At 41.0% G+C, this 14,531-nt stretch overlaps 1 protein-coding gene across 3 annotated transcripts in view; it reads right to left on the bottom strand.

Annotated features, from left to right (window-relative positions):
• Positions 1 to 14,531, bottom strand: part of ccser2b (coiled-coil serine rich protein 2b) — a 113,728-nt gene that overhangs the window by 40,924 nt on the left and 58,273 nt on the right. For all 3 annotated transcript variants that reach the window (XM_089121934.1, XM_039691298.2, XM_089121935.1), the window contains exons 7-9: positions 12,179 to 12,259; positions 5,064 to 5,150; positions 4,107 to 4,217 (exon numbers count right to left, since the gene is read on the bottom strand). In XM_089121934.1, coding sequence (XP_088978060.1) covers positions 4,107 to 4,217; positions 5,064 to 5,150; positions 12,179 to 12,259 — 279 coding nt within the window. The remainder of the gene's footprint in view (positions 1 to 4,106; positions 4,218 to 5,063; positions 5,151 to 12,178; positions 12,260 to 14,531) is intronic.

Raw genomic sequence — 14,531 nt, forward strand, 5'->3', positions numbered from 1 at the left:
CCGAAAATGGCACTTACTTTGCAGAAAAAAAAATAAATAAATAAAATTAAAGCTGCAAGCAGCGATGGGCGGGCCCTCGCACCTGTAGCACGTCGGGGTGTGAGGCGGCCGCGTTTCATTTTCTGCAGCTCAGCCAGTGCGGCTGTGCATTTGCCACACTGCTTCGTTAAAGGCCACTTCCTGTTGCCAGCAGGTGGCGCTATGACTGTGGGTGAATGTCGGCATGTAGATTTGATCAGGGCGGGACTCTTGTCAAATGTGTTAAATTTCGTGCAGATCTGGGCATTTACAGCCAAGTTACTACAACTTCCTGTTTCATGGCGAATCATCGACGCCACGGACACGCCCATCGACGAAAACGCGCAGATAGCACAACTTTTCATCGTCAATGCCTTTAGAAGGCACAGCAGAAATTTGAAGGCGATCCGACTAAAGCCCTAGGAGGAGTTAGTTAAAGTACGTAATGAGTAAATCATCCAAAAATGGCGGTAAAATTAGAAATGGCTAACTTCCTGTTGAGTTTAGGGCATCGCTCCAAGAGACTTTTCTGTGCGTCTGGACATGGTAGATGTACCACAGAAATTTCGTACATGTCGGTCAAACATGCGACGGGGGCTGCTTCGTTAAAAGTCACTTCCTCTTGCCACTAGGTGGCGCTATGAATGTGGGTGAATGTCGGCATGTAGATTTGTTCAGGGCGGGACTCTTGTCAAATGTGTAAAATTTCGTGTGGATCTGGGCATTTCCAGCCAAGTTACTACAACTTCCTGTTTCATTGCGAATCATCGACGCCACGGACACGCCCATCGACGAAAACGCGCAGATAGCACAACTTTACATCGTCAATGCCTTTAGAAGGTACAGCAGAAATTTTAAGTTGATCCGACTAAATCCCTAGGAGGAGTTCGTTAAAGTACGGAGTGTGTAAATCGTCCCAAATCGGTCGCCAAATTCAAAATGGCGGACTTCCTGTCGAGTTTAGGGTATGGGTTCTTGAGGCTTTTTTGTGCGTCTGGTCATGGTAGAAGTACCACAGAAATTTCGTACATGTCGGTCAAACAAGCGGCGGGGGCTGCTTCGTTAAAGGACACTTCCTGTTGCCAGCAGGTGGCGCTATGACTGTGGGTGAATGTCGGCATGTAGATTTGTTCAGGGCGGGACTCTTGTCAAATGTGTAAAATTTCGTGCAGATCTGGGCATTTACAGCCAAGTTACTACAACTTCCTGTTTCATGGCGAATCTTCGACGCCACGGACACGCCCATCGACGAAAACGCGCAGATAGCACAACTTTACATCGTCAATGCCTTTAGAAGGCACAGCAGAAATTTTAAGTCGATCCGACTAAATCCCTAGGAGGAGTTCGTTAAAGTACGGAGTCTGTAAATCGTCCAAAAATGGCCGCCAAATTCAAAATGGCGGACCTCCTGTCGAGTTTAGGGTATGGGTTCTTGAGGCTTTTTTGTGCGTCTTGATATGATACACGTCCCCACCAAATTTCGTGCATGTAGGTTGAACGTGGACGAGGGGCTAATTTTTTCCAATTTTCTAGGTGGCGCTAGCGAGCCATTTTGCCCCGCCCATCCGCGAAACCCACAAAATACGAAATTTTTCACCAGTCCTGACATGCGTGCCAAATTTGGTGAGTTTTTGAGCATGTTGCGGCCCCGAAAATGGCACTTACTTTGCAGAAAAAAGAAAAAAAAAAATAATCCTAACAGTTTCAATAGGGTCCTCGCACTGTTAGTGCTCGGGCCCTAATTAAAGCTGCAAGCAGCGATGGGCGGGCCCTCGCACCTGTAGCATGTTGGGGTCTGAGGCGGCCGCGTTTCATTTTCTGCAGCTCAGCCAGTGCGGCTGTGCATTTGCCACACTGCTTCGTTAAAGGCCACTTCCTGTTGCCAGCAGGTGGCGCTATGACTGTGGGTGAATGTCGGCATGTAGATTTGATCAGGGCGGGACTCTTGTCAAATGTGTTAAATTTCGTGCAGATCTGGGCATTTACAGCCAAGTTACTACAACTTCCTGTTTCATGGCGAATCATCGACGCCACGGACACGCCCATCGACGAAAACGCGCAGATAGCACAACTTTTCATCGTCAATGCCTTTAGAAGGCACAGCAGAAATTTGAAGGCGATCCGACTAAAGCCCTAGGAGGAGTTAGTTAAAGTACGTAATGAGTAAATCATCCAAAAATGGCGGTAAAATTAGAAATGGCTGACTTCCTGTTGAGTTTAGGGCATCGCTCCAAGAGACTTTTCTGTGCGTCTGGACATGGTAGATGTACCACAGAAATTTCGTACATGTCGGTCAAACATGCGACGGGGGCTGCTTCGTTAAATGTCGCTTCCTCTTGCCACTAGGTGGCGCTATGAATGTGGGTGAATGTCGGCATGTAGATTTGTTCAGGGCGGGACTCTTGTCAAATGTGTAAAATTTCGTGCAGATCTGGGCATTTACAGCCAAGTTACTACAACTTCCTGTTTCATTGCGAATCATCGACGCCACGGACACGCCCATCGACGAAAACGCGCAGATAGCACAACTTTACATCGTCAATGCCTTTAGAAGGTACAGCAGAAATTTTAAGTTGATCCGACTAAATCCCTAGGAGGAGTTCGTTAAAGTACGGAGTGTGTAAATCGTCCCAAATCGGTCGCCGAATTCAAAATGGCGGACTTCCTGTCGAGTTTAGGGTATGGGTTCTTGAGGCTTTTTTGTGCGTCTGGTCATGGTAGAAGTACCACAAAAATTTCGTACATGTCGGTCAAACAAGCGGCGGGGGCTGCTTCGTTAAAGGACACTTCCTTTTACCAGCAGGTGGCGCTATGACTGTGGGTGAATGTCGGCATTGTAGATTTGTTCAGGGCGGGACTCTTGTCAAATGTGTAAAATTTTGTGCAGATCTGGGCATTTACAGCCAAGTTACTACAACTTCCTGTTTCATGGCGAATCTTCGACGCCACGGACACGCCCATCGACGAAAACGCGCAGATAGCACAACTTTACATCGTCAATGCCTTTAGAAGGCACAGCAGAAATTTGAAGTCGATCCGACTAAATCCCTAGGAGGAGTCTGTAAATCGTCCAAAAATGGCCGCCAAATTCAAAATGGCGGACTTCCTGTCGAGTTTAGGGTATGGGTTCTTGAGGCTTTTTTGTGCGTCTTGATATGATACACGTCCCCACCAAATTTCGTGCATGTAGGTTGAACGTGGACGAGGGGCTAATTTTTTCCAATTTTCTAGGTGGCGCTAGCGAGCCATTTTGCCCCGCCCATCCGCGAAACCCACAAAATACGAAATTTTTCACCAGTCCTGACATGCGTGCCAAATTTGGTGAGTTTTTGAGCATGTTGCGGCCCCGAAAATGGCACTTACTTTGCAGAAAAAAGAAAAAAAAAAAAAAAAAAACTCGCACTGTTAGTGCTCGGGCCCTAATAAAATAAAATAATAATCCTAACAGTTTCAATAGGGTACTCGCACTGTTAGTGCTCGGGCCCTAAAAAAAATAATCCTAACAGTTTCAATAGGGTCCTCGCACTGTTAGTGCTCGGGCCCTAATTATAGGCACATTCCATAAACAAGTCGTTTGCTGGGCTTGATTACAATATAAGCTGTTTTTTGGAATAACAAGGATGTTTTCAGTTCTGAAACTTACAGGATATTATAATAGTATGATGACCTTTTATGCCAAAAGCTCAAGGAAAAATTGATTTCTCAGTTCATGACGCCTTTAAAAATAATATACCACCAATACTAAACACTACTATAAACCTAACTGACTGTGTCAACAAAAGCAAATGAGAGATAAAGGCGCAAACTGAAGTGCATGTTGAGTGTAATAATATTTGTTGGTGTTTTACTGCCATTAGTGTTCATTTCAAATGGAATCTGCAGTGAATTGTATGTATAGGCATGTTTTGGAGTTCACTCCTTCACTCCTTTCAGTTATATGAGCATCCTTATTTCCATAGAAGTGATTAATATCATTTGGCCTATGCCTCTGTCAGTCAGTACTATCCCTAATCAGGTTCATAATATAACCAACAATGCAGTGATAAAGCTGACTTGACCTTGTTTTCTATCTCTGCATATATACTCACATTATGTGGCCTCCGCAGGGTTTGAGTATCCTTGTCCTGGTGCTCCGCTGACTCCTTGTAAGCCTCTGACCCCTGCAGGCAGTGGCACTGCATATCCTCTACCGGAGAAGACTATGAAAAATAAAAATAAAATGCTGATGTATTATGTAAAACATAACAACAAACAAATATCACACTGGTCTCGTGACATTTATTGTGATTCCAGGAACATTCACAATAGAATGCAATACACATTTCATTATTATAAGTCCTTTATGTATTTACATCATGAATATTCATAAACACAAAATAAGTGTGGATTTTATGAAGATTTTAAAAAACATGTATTTCATCCCAAAATCAAATGATATATATATATATATTTTTATTATTATTATTTTTTTTTAAAAATCAATCCTATTTAGGACCATTGAGCCTGACGTATTATTGTATATTGAAATGACAGTTCAAGACAGTTAAGCAATGCACATAAATTATATATTATTTAAATATGTGAAGTATGCAATAGCTACCGTTCATTGTTTGATTACTAACATTCTTTAAGAATTCTTTAAGAAACTCATACAAAACTTGAGGGAGAGAAAGTGATGACAAAAAAATACATTATTAAAATCAAAAGTTGTATTTGTTAACATTAGTTAATGCACTGTGAAGTAACATGAACTAACAATGAAGAGCTGTATTTTTATGAACTAACATTAGAAAAGTTAAAATAAATAAATACTTTAACAAATGAATTGCTCAAAGTTAGTTCATGTTAACAAATTAAACCTTGCAAAGCATTATCAAATAAATTAAGTAAAACGGTCAGATTGTGCTAAACCATTCAAAATTGTGTAGATTTGTTACTTACTATAGCACATGCCAATTATTTTAAAATAACACACTAAAATATTATACCCCATTTTTCAATGTTTAAAGTTAGTTACTCTCAAATATTTAGAATAAAATACGCACCAGCTGTTGGGAAAGTTCAGCAATCATCCTGTCTTTGCTTCTGAGCTCATTTCTCAGTTCTTGAACCTCTTTCAGAAGCAGTGCCACCTAGAAAATAACAGTAGATAAGGTGAACCTTTTTTTATTTATTTTTTTGCCAAATCAGAACAGAGGTTGATTTTGATCAGGGGTTGGATGGGAATATGTAAATGTAAAAGTTGTAAAAGCATTACATATTTATTAATAGCAAAAATATTATGCAATACACACATTTGTTTTTGTTTTGTGGTGAGTTGGCTGTACTGTTGGTGCTTTTTCAGAGTTGTGGTGCAATGGACTGTGCACATGCATAGGATATGTTAAGAGTTGTTGGCTCACTTGGAGTTATGTCAATCTGGGTCATGCCCCAATCCTCATAAAGACTTTATGAACTTCTTTTGTATGTTTGATATGAATATGCAGTGGTCGGAAGAGACACAAACAACGCGGTCACCAATCAAAAAAATAATTAAAAAATGCTTTAAAAAATAGTAAGCATGAAAATGATTAAAATTATTGCACAACACTGAAACATGAATTCAAAGTTATTTAAATCACACACATAAAATATGAGCAGAAAACATGATTTTGCATGTAATTTGGATAACTTTGAATTTTGTACAATATAAGTTAAAATGCGTTTAAAGTTAATTTGTGCTTACAATTTTTTAATGCGTTTTAAACATTTTTATTCACACTTATTTTTCGATCTGTTTGCTTAACAGATAATTTTGCATTCATTTTCAGTTTTGTGTGAAATATTTTTAAATGCATTTTAACATTTTTGACAACGCTTATTAATTTTTTTTTCCTGTGACTGCAATACTTTAATTAATCCCATTTCAGTCTGAAGGTTTATTTTGCTGGATATAGCAAAATTATGACAAAATTATGACAAGACATGTGGTTTATTCTTAATTTTGAAAGGGTGCGATTAATCGTGATTACATATTTTAATCTATTAGACTATAGACAGCCCTAATTATATATGACAATAAATATGCCAATAAATATATTTAATGAGTAATTGTTTCAATATAATTACTAGTGTTTGATTGCCTTTTTATTTACAGTTGAGCCCCTGCCCCTGAGAAACTCTCTGCACATCCTGTCACGAGTCCAGCCGTCCCATCAACGTCAGAGCCTACCCTTTTCATTCCAATTCGCCCGAATACTGATTCCCAACACCTGTGGCTTATTAACAGGGCCCTGCATAAAAGCCCACACTTACCTTCAATAGACTGTCTGGTCTCGTCTCTCACACCAGTGCAAAACTTACCTGACTCCCGATCGCGGTTATTTATCTTCATCTTTGTCAGTTCAATCCTGCATTATAAATAGACTGCTGTCTCTAGTTAAGTCATTCAAGTGCCTGCTGGCACTCTATTATGTTTACCCATGTGTTTTCCTCCATTCTCTTTAATAAATTCCTGTCTGTGCTCTAGTATCTTGTGACAGAAGACCAGACCACTATTGTGAAATAAATCCTAGATCACCAGTTCCGTCAATCGCTTCTTTATCCGCTCATCGCTCCCTCACAAGGTCCCATGGCCTTACTAGCGCCCTTCTCTGACGCAACGGAGAAGTGCAGCGGCTTCCTAGCCAATTGCATGCAGTTATTCAAAATGCAACCACAGGGTTTCACCACGGATAGAGCAAAGGTTGTGTTCATCATTTCTTTGGTCTCTGCACTCCAGTTGGCCTTTCTTACAAAATTCAAAGAGGTATCTGCCACCTTACTCACTGTGCATGACCAGTTATTTCATCTCAAGCAGGAAAAATCCTCGGTGTCTGAAGGTTCGGTTAAATTTTGAATCATTACAGCTGTAAGCCAATGGAAAGAGCCAGCACTCATCACAGCCTACCAATGGTTTACCACCATCCACTACGGTTGGATCTTGCCATTTATAACAACAGCATTGGAAAATTTCATCAACAGGATTGGAAAATCTCATCTAATAATATATCCCATATGGCCAAGCGCTTAGATGCATGTGATTTGGAACTTCCGGCCCTGCATTCTTCACCCGATGCGGCTGCATTTCGTTTCAGCCAAGGCCCTCATTGATTCGGGCTCCGTGGGAAACTTCATCTCCAAAAACTTCATCAACCGGTTCCCCATCCCAAAAATCCCTTGCCAAAAGATTTACCCCATCCTGGGGAAACCATTACTCACTGCACTCCATCTCCCACTCTTTCACATTGGTGCCACTCATTATGAAAATATCTCCTTACTGGTGCTGGATGGATCAATATCTGACATCATCCTGGGACGTCCCTGTCTCTCCTGGAGTGACGGCTGCTTTGATACCTGCTTAACTTCTCTCTTGACCTATTTCAATGGTTAAACCATCTGTTATGCTCCTCCAAGGAATCACCATCAAGAGTCCTGAACAGCAACATGTCGAAGTCCCAGAGGAGTAAAGGGTGTTCCAGGATGTTTTTAGTAAGCAACCCATTTAGCACCTCACAGACCATGGGACTGTGTTATTTAATTGCTGCCAGCTACCACCCTGCCTAAGGGAAGTGTGTACCCATTATCCATCCGAGAACAAAATGCCATGGAGAAGTATGTAGACAAGGCTCTTCACCAGGGTTCTTCACCTGCCCTTCTACATTCCTTATGGCCAAGAATGGTGGCATGCGGCCATTGATTATCAAACCCTCAACAAGTCGACGGTATTGTACAAATATCCCCTTCCTCTGGTTCCAGTGGTGCTCAAGATGCTTTTATCTTCACCAAGTTGGACCTGCGAATTGAAGACCGCCTTCATCACACCATTGGGGCACTATGAATATCAGGTCATGCCGTATAGGCTAGCCCACTCTTTGTGTTTTAGGCCTTCGAGAATGAGGTGTTCCGGGAGTATCTGCATCGTTTTGGAACTCGGAACGAGGCACATGATTGCCTCTACGTTGTGCAGGTTCTCCAAAAGCTGAGGAAGAATCACCTTTACCTCAAGCTATAAAAATGTGAGTTTCCTCTATTCATTTCTGAGATATGTCATCGATGCCATAGGTATCCAGATGGACCAGAGGAAGGTGGATACAGTCCATAACTCACCCATTCCCACCACCATAAAGAAACGCCAACTACTCCTTTGCTTCACTGATTTATATCACTGCTTTATCGCAAACTTTAGCACCCTATCATCTCCTCTCACCTTCATGCTATGTAAAATTCACAAGTCTCTGTCCTGGTCACCAAAACCACAGAAGCATTCCACCAGCTTAAGAAAGTGTTCACCAGAGCAGTGTTGTCAAATCAGCAGGGGGTTTCACCCAAGCTCCCTCCAAGAATTTGTCCCTGGCGGAGCAGAACTCTGACATCGGAAATCGGGAACGTCTAGCTATCAAACTTTCGTTGAAGTGGCATCACTGTCTGGAGGGAGACAACCATCCATTTGAAGTGATCACAGACCATTGTGACTTGGAACACCTCAGAGAAGCCACGCGCTTGAATCCTTGTCAGGCCAGATGGGCTTTATTCTTCACCCGGTTCACTTTACTGTGACTCATCCCGTATACATGCCCCTGACCAACCCAACTGTCTTCCAGAGCCCATTCTCCCTCCAGCTGCCATTGACAGTCCCATCCACTGACATCTAGATGAACAAATCAGAGAAGGTACCTGCAGCGAACCTGCTCTGCCGGGAGTTCCCGAGGGACAAACCTATGTTCCATCGGTTCTGCAACAGTTCCTCGTGGACATTATACACTCTTCCTTAGGATCTGGACATCCAGGTGGCCAGGCATGTCTCAGGAAGTCATAAGCTTCATCCAAGGATGTCCCACCTGACCCATCTCCAAGGTACCACGCCATCCAGCATTTTTGTACAGACCAAAAAGAGGTGGAAAGGGCCCGTTAAGAGTAAATTAATTTTTTTTTACTCTTGATTTTTTTTCAGTTAAGAGTAAATATGGGCCTGATAAAATTTGTAGCTGGGTCCTCAAGTCTTGTGCAAAAGAATTGAGCCCTGTATTTCATTATATTTTCAACAAGTCCTTGAGAGTACAGCATGTTCCAGAGGTGTGGAAGGATGCAATGTCCCAGTTCCAAAAGCTAGTGGTCCAAAAATATTAAAGACCAGTGGCTCTTACGTCTATCGTAATGATTTTTTTTTTTTTTTTTTTAAATTTGTGAGATCTGAAATATTAAAGACGACTGAGTGTTTATTAGACCCAATGCAGTTCGCTTATAGATCAAAAAGCGGTGTAGAGGATGCAACGGTCACCCTGATCCATCTGCTTTTGAAACATTTGGAGAGGAACAGGTCTCATGCAAGCCTTCTATTTAAAGATTTTTCCTCTGCATTTAATACGATTCAACCTCACATCCTAATAAGTAAACTTTTAGAACAGTTAAAATTGAGCAATAATTTAGTCAGATGGATTTTAGATTTTTTTAACTGAGAGAACACAAAGAGTGAAAACAGGTTACTTCCTTCAGGGGTTCACCACAAAGATGTGTACTTTCTCCACTACTGTTTATCCTTTACACAAATATGTGTCATAGTCATTTGGAAAATCGTGTTGATTTGAAATATGCAGACGACACTGTAATTGTCAGTCTGCTTCAGAATAATGAGAATAGTCATGGACCTATTTTTAATGATTTTGTTGAGTTGTGTAATGTAGTGAAGTTTTTTTTCTTCCACGCAACAGACCAGGAGACTTTTGAGGTATCTTTTCACACAGAAGTTCTTTATTGCGTCACTCTAGTCATCTCAAGGATAGTCTCAAAGAAGTCTGATTTAAAAGAACCTTACATTCTAATTCATACATTTCAAAGAGGGTGGGATTACATGAAGCTTGGAGACACTGAAACAAAGCAAATGTGACCCTGCTCCAAGGCAAATGGTCTCAGAAATTAACATAGCAGGTGTTCAAACTTCAAACAGGCATTTTCACACGGTGAGATGAGAAACAGGAAAGGCATGGCTTTCCCGTGTGGTCAAAGGACAGTCAGGAGAGTCACACTGGGAGCTCCTACTGTTTTCAGAGATTTAGAGGCTTTCTCCATTTAAAACATTAAATTAAACATATTAATAAAAATTTTAATTTCACAGTAAGGAGTCTCACCTTCATTTAAATGTACTGAAGACCAAGGATATGGTTATTGATTTCAGAAAGAATGTCAATATGCATGAATTCACATCCATTAAGGGTGAAACAGTGGAGTGTGTTCAGTCTTACAAACATCTTGGGACAATCATTGAGTCAAAGCTGAGTTTTGAAGCCAACTGTGAAATGGTGTGTAAAAAAGGTGCATCAGCGCCTGTTCTTTTTAAGGTAACTGTGTCAATTTTAAATTGAGAAAACACTGTTGAGTATGTTTTATCGTGCTTTTATTGAATCCGTACTCTCCTTTTCTCTGGCATCTTGGCATGGGACCATAACTTTAAATCACCAGAACTCTATTAACCTGATTGTAAAATTGGTCCAGATTGGGGAACCACTTCTGAACCCATCTTCACTGTATACTAGGCAGGTACAGTGCATAGGTATTTCAATCTTGAATGACTAGCTTCATCCGCTGTATTATGAGTTCCAGTATCTGCCATCCAATCAATAGTTTAGAGTTTTATGGTGTAAAACAAACGAAATAAAAACAGCTTTGTCCCAGTAGTGATTCATTTTAAGAATAGAATTAAGATGGAGTAGATTGTTTTAGTGTGATTTTAGTGTCTTGTTCTGTTTGTATGGTGTTATCTTTTATATGTTTGAGAAATAGCCTAAACTTGTTGTCTGGAACTTAATTTACCTACGGGTATAAATAAAGGAACCTGACCTGACCTGACCTGATCTTCCCAATCTTCCCGAAGGTAAAATGCATCCGCTGCCCATTCCTCGCCGACCCTGGTGGATTTCATCACTGACCTACCCATTTTTGACTCATTCACCTGTCTCCTTGTGGTGAAGCCTGCCAACTTATTCCATTAAAAGGATTGCCATCTGCTTTGGAGACTGCTGAAGCCCTACATAATCGTATGCTCTGTAACAATGGTTTACCCGAAGACATTGTTTCAGATCGTGGATCTCAAGAGTTCAGAAGGGTTTCTTCCATCTCCTTGGTGTGTCAGTGAGTTTAACAACTGGCAACCACCCTCAATCGAATGGGCAGACGGAGAGGAAGATCCAGTAGATAGAGTGCTTCCTGAGATCGTACTGCCATAGCCACCAACAACTATCTTCCCTGGGCAGAGTACGCTAAAACTCTCTTTGTTTCAGGCCAAGGGCAGTGAGGAGGCACAAGAGCCAGACCGACCCTCGCCTGGCTCTCCAGGCCTCTGAGAGCCCAGCCGTAAACTGAGTCCCAGATACATTGGGCCATAAACAAATCAAAGGAAGATCAACAAGTTTAACTGATATGCCCCCTCCTCCGGTCGAGCTGGACAGGGATCCTATCTACGCAGTCCGCTCCATCCTGGACTCCTGGCGACAAGGCGGCTGACTTGAATACCTCATCGACTGGGAAGGTTATGGCCCTGAAAAAAGATCTTGAGTGCCACATGATGATATTGTAGACCCTACCCTACTCCAGAAGTTTCACGTCAACCACCCAGATCATCCTACAACCAGAGGAAGAGGTCGTTCTCATCGTTACCACTGTCGGTCGTCAGGTGCCGCCCATGGAGGGAGAGGTTCTGTCACAAGTCCAGACTTCCCATCAGCATCAGACCCTACTACTCCAACTCTCTATTCCAATTTGCCTCAATACTGATTCCCTACAACTGTGGTGAATTAACCTGGATCTGCATAAAAGCCCACACTCACCTTAACTACACTGTCTGGTCTGGTCTCTCACACCAGTTTTAATAACTTTAATGTACTTGAAGTGTGCACCAAGCACTAAGAAAATGCAAGTTTTGGATTGGGACTCGGCGTATACTCAATATTCAATGACTCGAATCGGAGGCACAAAAAACTTGATCGGGACATCTATTTATTATAATTATTATGCATGTAATTTTTATGACTTGAAATTAACGGAGAGACATGGAATATTTGCACCTTTTTAAAAAAAATCTAAGTTTGTAGAAAACAAAATCTTTAAAAAATAAAAAAATATTTAAAAAGATAAGATAAGATCTTACCTTCTGATCAAGTAAAGATTGGTCAGTGGATTTTGGAGTATAAACCTCTAAACTTTCTTCAACTGAACCATCTGTCTCCATCTGAAACAAACAACAAACAAAATCAACAATATATATGTGTGTGTGTGTGTGTGTGTCTCGATTATTTCATACACTGGACTGTTGTATTTTTAACCCATCAATCTAAATAAATAAATAAATAAAAATGAGACACTTGCTTGAACTAAAAAAGTGTCAGTTAAAATGTTGAAATACTATCAGAGATTATTTTGGAAGAGAATCTTTTACCCACTCTCTCTCTCTTTCACAAACACACTTGAAGAACTCGTAAAAGTACAATTTTGTGCACAGGCCCCATGATGAAAAGGCATGGACAAGTAGGAGTGTCCTTTCATCCTTATGTGTGATCTTTCTATACTCCCATAACATATTACAAATTCTTTTAGCCCTTTAAAAGCCATAAGTGTAACTTGGGGAGTTCCAAAACTCCTCTAAGGAGCTCTAGAACATGTCCCCTCCTAACAGAAATGATCTACAATCAGCTTTACAGAGACAGCTTAAGCTCATGTAGCTCAGAACGACTCTGAGTTAAAGCCACAGCTTTGTGAACAGTGCTCTGACACAGAAAATGGTGCCTCAGATGACCCGAATTTGAGTTCTGAGATCTTTTCCCTCTTTTCTCTCTCATTGCTTGCTGGGAGTAAGTGAGTAAAGTTAGGGAGTAAAGCAATATTGTACTTTTAAAAGTAACTTTCCCCATAGATTTCCCTAAAACAGATTGGCAGTATCAAGTCCATTCTTGCTCTGCACCAGCATCAGCAGCAGCATGCGTAGCAGATCTAGTCCACTTGTACCAAATACAGTATATTAACATAAACCGCTTTTCCACAGTAGGGGCAAAAAGTCATCGTTGCTTATCCCTTTCATTTCATGCCGATCAAGATCAGGCGGTACAGATATGGTTTCATTTTCTACTGCGGGGCTGATAACGTCCGCTCTTTGGAACGTACGGTAATACAAACACGTTATTACTTTCGCCTGGCTCCACAGCGTGAGCCTCCGCTGCCTGCGCGCACACCTCCCCAAACGGATGAGCCATTTATACTTGATGCGCTCGCCGTTGTACTATTCTTTGAAACGACAGGGGGTGATTGTCGGTGTAATTGTCCTCTAAACCATCAGGAATCAGCACTGAGAAGTAGTAAGGTACACTTGTGAATGTTTATTTTAGTACACTTTAATTCATCAAAATCATACTACAAAAGAATCGTGCAAAGCAATAAACCTTGAGATTATTACTTGTAACATTAGAAAGAAAGAAAAAAGAAAGAAAAAATGGATATGAGAACGTAGCCTACAACCTTATCTTACATCTTACCTGTTTTGAAAAAAAAAAATTTAGTTTTGTGAACATTTTTTTTTTTTTTTTTTTTTTTAAACATGGGCTTTTATTTTTATTTAAAGGGCTTATGTCTGCTATTGTAGACTAATTTAGTCCCACGAATTTAGTCCCACGAACTGGGTACCGGTGCTATGAGATGTACATGCTTGACCAGATTCGGCTTGAAGTCGTGCATCTTTGGATGCGGAGCCCGGCGTGCGTACAAAAAATGCAGTGCAAACCGGCAAAAGAAATGGGCCCATGGGCACCTAACGCGCACGACCACCTATGCCACAATGACTTTGTTTTTGCCGTGCACCTTCGCACACGTGCAGATGCGACGAGTAGAAACCTAGCTTTATACACCACTTTACTGATGATATTAGATGTAAATAGCTAGCTCGTTATGAAGGGTGATTAGCTATTTCTTTTCATTCTATTATTAAATTGCGTTTATGTCACTAAAATGGCACGCTTAGCCAGTTACAAAGAAACTGGTAGCCAGGCAACAGAAAAGTGACCAATCCTGACTGGCGACACACATTCTGCCTATTCCACTCAAGTGGAAACATAACTGGAACCGTTTTCATTCAGAAAATAAGTCGCAGGTAGCTTACCTGAGAGTTAATCACACCGGGTCATGCTGAGAGAGAAACGCGTGTGTGTCACATTGACCAGCATTTATAGTGTATTTGTAAAAGCTGTATTCACAGTTTATAAAACTATGTGACTACAGTCACATTTGATAGAAAATACTAGAAAATACAAATAAAAATAGAAAACCTCAAAATGGAGGATCAGCAAGACTGGATGTTAAGTAGAGAGGTTAAGATAAAGGGGTTTGAGTGTTTTCGTCATGTTAGATACTGATTATTAACCATATTTATTCAATTTTATCCACATTATATTTTATCTCCAAAAATGTGAATGTGTAGTTGAATAAGTTAAGCATTTAAGATGTCAGTGCCCAGG

Source organism: Pimephales promelas, chromosome 17, assembly GCF_988280905.1.
Source record: "Pimephales promelas chromosome 17, fPimPro1.hap1.1, whole genome shotgun sequence".
Classification (NCBI taxonomy): Eukaryota; Metazoa; Chordata; class Actinopteri; order Cypriniformes; family Leuciscidae; genus Pimephales; species Pimephales promelas.